This window comes from Gymnogyps californianus, chromosome 5 (assembly GCF_018139145.2).
Source record: "Gymnogyps californianus isolate 813 chromosome 5, ASM1813914v2, whole genome shotgun sequence".
In the NCBI taxonomy this organism is placed as follows: Eukaryota; Metazoa; Chordata; class Aves; order Accipitriformes; family Cathartidae; genus Gymnogyps; species Gymnogyps californianus.
Window position 1 is genome coordinate 31,607,538 of NC_059475.1, and position 6,654 is coordinate 31,614,191.

The 6,654-nt window shown below is 42.8% G+C and overlaps 1 protein-coding gene across 6 annotated transcripts in view; it reads right to left on the reverse strand.

Annotated features, from left to right (window-relative positions):
• RGS6 (regulator of G protein signaling 6) overlaps positions 1 to 6,654 on the reverse strand; it is a 133,115-nt gene that overhangs the window by 96,170 nt on the left and 30,291 nt on the right. For 3 of the 6 annotated variants that reach the window (XM_050896761.1, XM_050896764.1, XM_050896766.1), the window contains exon 2: positions 354 to 542. The exons of the other annotated variants lie outside the window; for them this stretch is intronic. In XM_050896761.1, the coding sequence (XP_050752718.1) occupies positions 354 to 452 (99 nt within the window). In that variant the 5' untranslated portion in view covers positions 453 to 542. The remainder of the gene's footprint in view (positions 1 to 353; positions 543 to 6,654) is intronic. 6 annotated transcript variants of the gene reach the window in all.

Here is a 6,654-nt window from a genome sequence, read left to right on the forward strand (position 1 = left end):
AGTTACTTTCACAGACTTAACACCTACATTTCAAAACAAGTTTAATTTCAAGTCTTCCCAAGGCAGAAAGACAATCTCCCTGCCAACTTCAGATACTGAATTTGATCACTGTGTTTTTAACCTCAGGCTATCACTTAACTGAACTGTTTGCACCTTGTTTATGTATTATTATTAAGTTAACACATGCCCTGAACAAATTCTCAGCAGGAATGAAGTCACAAAGATGAAAATATCCTGAGATATTCAACAGATTACAGGAGGGTTGGGTACCTACAGTTAATTTGTGATAGAATAATGCTACTTTTCCCCCAACCCAAACACTATGAAAATTAATACCACCTTTTCTCCTTTACCTGAACTTTATGTAGGGTTATTTGCTGATCAAAACAGTTTCTTCCAGTCCAAGGGTACCTGGAGGAGTAACTGCTCCTCTCAGGCTGGACAAGAAGCATTTCACAGCACCTTGTGGTGTTGAGAGGAGCCTGACAGCATCGCTCGTCGCCCACCCAGACCTATGAGGCTACAGCGCTCTGACACCAGACCTGCAAGGGGGACAGGACAGCTCAGTTGCCTGTGACGGGTGGACCAAGAAGGTCAGCCAGACTAAGAATCACTTCAAGGCAATGTAAAAGCCTCTCCATGACCAACTAGTTACGTGCCTTCATCCGTATGCGCTTGTAGCTGGCATCAGAGAGAGATTTTTCCATGCATATTAGGAGGAAACTACTCTGGAATGTGTTATGAGTCCCATGTCTCCAGGAACACTTAAGGGCTTTAAAAACCACAAGCATAATTTTTGGTAAAACTATTGTTTTCTCTTTTTTTATTTCAATGAAAAGTTCAGAATGAAAAATGAACTAAAATAATTGTTCTGATGCAGGAAAATAAACTTCTTACTCTTTTGCTCACTGTAAGCTAAAGGAACACCAAACATGATTTATGTCATTATCACCCCAAGAAAAGTTCCATTTCAAGCAAAATAAACCTTTAATTATCTTAAAAGCAAAATATATTGTTTTTACCTAAACTATCCCCATTTCAAGCAATCAAGCAGGCACTGGTGTCTCAAATGGGGCCATTAATTTGGGTTTCAGTCACAATTACAAAAGCCTACTGCAATTTTAAATCAAAATAAACAAAACTACCCTAGAGATAACTCCTTCCCAAAAGGCTCCTTCTTCCTCTTGCCTTCCAGCCTGACTACTGGCACTTTCTGCTCTTATTTCTGAGCATCGGATGTTTCTTCTCTCCCTCTCTTTCTGTTCAAATGCCACACCTCCTTTCTTCCCTGTCCCCTCATCTGATCCCGACACGACTACATATGTCATCCTCCTACAGCATGCCAGCATTTGCAGTCTGCTGCCCGAGAGCCCGCATGGTTACAGCCTCTGGTCTGTACATAGTCTGTCCATTCTGAACATGCTTTCCTTGTGCTCTCCGGCAAATTTCTGCACTGCTCAAAGGGGAGAGCATAGCCTACTCAAAGAAATACTTGATGATAATTTTATCTTTTCTTAAAGTTATAATCAAGTTTTAAATAAAATATTAAAAAACTATATTTAGCAAGCTATGTCAAGTTTTTGTTCAGTCCACTACAAAGAGAAGATCTGACCCTTTGTACCAGCCTTTGTATTTTGCATCCACCCAACATTTGCAGATATTACCACCCTGGATCCAAATTCCTGCCTAGCTATGGAAATGTTTCACGACATAAGTGATACAGTGACAAAGTGGAAAAAAGTGATTATTAGAGCTTCAAGCGTGGAGAAAGGCAAAGAGGGAACATCAAGCATGAAGGTCACTTTCATCAAAGCTTTTCATCTTAACTTTTAAGAGAGTTACCTAGACACCTCACTGCTAATGATTCTCCCTTCAGTTTCTGCCTGTCATTAATTATCCTTTAGATTTCCCTATCTGGCAGACAGGGAATAAGAGTCCTTGGATAGTTCATTTCATCAGGCTAGGAGGCAGGAACTAGTAAAACTAAGTGTCCCTCGTATTTATCACTCCTAAACAAGTGAGCCTCGGTGAACTAACTTCTGCCCAACAAAAGTAACGGTAAGAACAGGCAATGTTTTCTTCTATTATGGGGATCACTGCTATTTCTATCTGGTCTGATTTTGCATCAGTAAAGGGGAGTGTTACTCTTTCCTCTGAGTGGATTCCAGGTCAACATCTCCCTGAGAAAGCCTGAGCAATTTATGTATCTGCTGTCACTGTTAGCTACATGCTGTAACGTATGCCTAACAAACTAGATCTGCCTTTCTTCCTGACTGGTTGCTGACAACTCTGCTCCCTACGTTTGTCCAGAATGATTTTATTTCACATTACCCCACTTTCAATGCATTGAAAAGGGCTTTTGGCTTCAGGAGCACATTATCAGTGGAGACAGCAGATAGTTTTTGAGAGTTTACCAACATATTCTGTTACACAGAATGTGTTGGGGATTTAATGCAAATGTGGGATTTGCTGGTATTCATTAGACCTTCTTTTCCACTGTCAGCACTTCTGCTGGCCTAAGGAGGGTGAAGGCACGAAGCAGAAGACCTTGAATTTCTGTCAGAGTGGAGATGTCTGTCACTGGGAGATGAGAATTCCCTTTTCTGAGGCAGGGGAAAATAAAATATTACATTTGTTGATGTGTTATAATAAATAAGTCATAATACAACAACAAACGTAACAATCACAGTCTGGCAACTTCGGGTCAGTGCCACACAACATTCCTAGTGTTACCATTATAAGGGGGAAAACAACTCTCGACTTTGCAGTAGCTTCTCTTTCTCCCAGCACCAAAATAAAGCAAGCACCCAGACCACAGCACGTTAGCATGCACAGCCTTGCTGAGCCCTGGATGCACCCTGCTCACAGTCAAGGCTGACCTTGGAGGCGACATGCTGAGAGAAGGGTAACACACGAAAAAGAAAAGCTAACGGCTCCCACCTCCCACAACGCCATGCCTGGACACCAACAACAGCTTACTGGAGCTACCCGGCTGAACACGTTTAATTGCGACTGAGTGATTACCACGTAATGATGTCAGAGGCCACCACGGTCCCATTTAGCCAGCTCATTTTTGTGAGCTAGTAAGGGAAACAGTGCCCTTTTCATATTGTAGCCTCCAAGTCATCTGCACATACTCCCTTGGACGCTGCAAGAAAGGTCCTACTGCTTATTTCTGAATATTTCGGTATGCACCAGGTTCCTGTCTGATTGCTTGCAGCAGGTACCCTACTCTTAGGGATTCTTGTCACCAGCTAACCTGTGGCTGGAGAGTCTCTGAGCATCGCTCATCAGTGCCAACATTAAACGTATAGGGTTGGATAGACAGCTCTATGCGATGCCAAATATCCTCTTTGCCCCAGCAGATGAGAGCTCTCATGAATATTGGTGGAGCTGGATGATACATGAAGAAAAGGATCAGTCTGTTGTCAGCTAGCATGATGGCAACAATTATAAATACATTTGATCTTTTACTCTTGACCGAAATACAAGTTTAAAATAGACTGTTTCTCATGTTGCCAACCCCTACAGGTCCCATAAGTGCCTCTGACTAGCTCTCTTGACACTACCAGTGTGCCTGTGCCTTCTGCACCTGCTGACTCCTGCCACGCAGCCCCACGCACGCACAGACAAGGAAAGTTAATTTGACAAGATGTCTGAAGCCAACTTGCTTCACCGGTCCAGACAATTTCACTCTGCTCAAACACAGGAAGGGGAGGCTGAAAAAAAGGGCTAATACACCTCCCTTTAGCACCCTCAAGGGAGAAAGGACAACCTTGCCTCTGAGACAGCACTGGAAAGAAATAGAGCAGCACTGCCAGAGAATTGCTGTGTGACCTTCAGCAAACTTCAGCTTCATCTGTCTCTGTCCAAGTCTCCCCTCCTGTATAATGGAGATAATACTGAATCACACAGGGGCAGTGCAACTTAATTCAAAGATGTCAGAGAAGGACTTGGAGTGCCTTGGATAGCAGATGGTACACGACTACGAAAGATACGCTCCCCATCTCCAACAACCTTTCACAATCCCAACAATGGCAACAAAACCAAAGCGCGGCAGAGCACTGACGCATCAGCCAGCAGGGCCATTTGGCTGCTCCCCACATGACTAACTTCCGACAACAACTGAGGGCAGGGGCACTGTCCTGGTTTTGGCTGGGACAGAGTTAACTCTCTTCTTAGTAGCTGGTACAGTGCTGTGTTTTGGATTTAGTGTGAGAATGATGTTGATAACACGCTGATGTTTTAGTTGTTGCTAAGTAGCGCTTATCTTAAGTCAAGGACTTTTCAGTTTCCCATGCTCTGCCAGCAAGCAGGTGTGCAAGGAGCTGGGAGGGAGCAGAGCCGGGGCAGCTGACCTGAACTACCCAAAGGGGTATTCCATACCATGGAACGTCATGCCCAGTATATAAACAGGGGGGAGTTGGCCGGGCAGCGTGGATCGCGGTTCGGGAACTAACTGAGCATCGGTCAGCGGGTGGTGAGCAATTGCATTGTGCATCACTGGGTTTTTGCCTTCCCCCCCCTCCTTCTTTTTGTTGCATTCCTTTTCATTACTATTATATTTCATTCTTACTATTGTTAGTATTATATTTTACTTTAGTTATTAAACTGTTCTTATCTCAACCCACAAGTTTTACTTTTTTTCCCTTTGCTTTCCTCCTCCTCACCCCACTGGGAGGGGGAGGGGGAAACAGCTGCGTGGTGCTGAGTTGCTGACTGGGGTTAAACCACAACAGGCACTGATGGAACCTGTTCTCTTCCTGATGGAGCTTTTATCTCTGCTTCTTTTTAAATTTCAGAGTTTATTTCGGATAAAGGCAGAGTATACCACATAGCTCCCTCACGCTTGAATATGGTTCAGGGAAGAAAGAAAGAAACAACTATGTTCTTCAGATGTTTATTGGGAGGGTGAAACAGAGCTAATAATGTCACCTTGAAACTGGTAATGTGCTTTAGCATTTATATATCTGTATTGTGAACAGGAGGATACCAGTGAAGGTACAACTACCAAGGCACTCATCATGATTATTTGTATACTGCTGCTAATCTAGCTAGAGCTTCACAAAGTGAGTATCTACTCAGTAAGTCATCATGTTGAGGGGCAGGTTTCACCACATCAATTGAATTAACAAAAACAATGCTTAGGGAAAAACTGTGACACTTCTTATTCAGCTGCTGAGGTGTAACACTGGAGTCTGGGGAGTACCAGGCAGCAGCTTTTTGATCAGACCATGCCTCCCCTAACACAGCCTACAATATCAGCTCTGCACGGCACCCCTGGCTCAGGCCTGGGCTGTGTTATAAGAAAATGTAGTCATGGAAAATGGGAGCTGGAGCTATTCCCCTCAGGCAGCATATGCACAGTTGGAAAATAGGGTTTAATATTCAGCAGAAAAACAAAGCTTAGCAAATTAATTCAGCAAACAGAGATTCTCCAAATGAGCTGAACTAATGCAATTTTCTCCCTCCCCAAATCAAGCTTTTTAGCCCATCAGTGTCAACAGTTAGAAGCAAAAGATGTCAATGCATCAGTATTATGCAAACTCAATTTTTCATTAAAAACATTTTGACAGACAACTCCCGATGAGCTCAAATTCTACATGAGCTATAATTGCTTAAAAGAGGAGGCTATTTTGGCATGTTAGAAAGCTGTGAAAAATACTAAAAGTGAACTCTTGTTTACTGATTGTGCAACTGTAATTATGGTAGCAAATGCTTGGGACTGTTGCATTTTACAGCATAACAGAAGTTTCTTGTGAACAGAGTGGTACATTTTTTCCCCATGCTTTCTACAGTTATGGTAAAGATGTCACATATGCATGTAATCAGCTTGAGAGATCTTACACCATTTAGAGCACGGCCACTCTAATTAGAAAACTTCTCAGGTTAGCTGCAAGTTAGACCAAATATTTACTTTGTTCCATAAGCAGAAGTGATAAGCTTTTTATGACTGTAGGAAAGTATCATAAATATCCAGTGAAGACCATGTGAATTTTAAATAAAGCACTCCAATGGAAACCAAATGGCCATAGAATTATCACTGAGGTGTGACTGAAGTCACATTTCGGTGAAAGAAATTATACCATTACTGCCATACTCTGTGTTGAATAGGGGTGGCTTTTGTGTGACTTATGAACTATGCAAACACATATGCAAATCTATGCACAGCTACATGCATAAATGTACAGATTGTTTCAGCCAGGAAAACTGTAGGGTGGAATAATCTAGAAACTGTTTCTCAGTGTGCAATCTGAATTGGAGGAACCCCTTTGGGGAAAAAAGGAAGAAGTTCAATCCCTCTGTCCCCTAAACAGTGCTGCTAAGGGAGCCACTGGTGCTGACAGCATCTGGGCTGTTGGTATCTGTCAACTAGTGACAGCACTGAGCCTCCCAGACCATTTTACACAGGTCACCAACCACCTAGTACTAACTACTTCTGACCACGCCATCCTCAGCAAGATTTGAATGGATAATCCTGAAGTGCTCTGCAATGACTATCTGCAGATAGAAGACCGAATCAAAACAAAGTAGCAGCATGGGTTGAAATATGAAGGAATAAAGTTACAACAGGAAATCTAGACCTGTTCTTATGGTAATATATTCACCACAGTCCCCTTATGTCAATAACCAAGAGGGGCTTGGCAGGAGCAC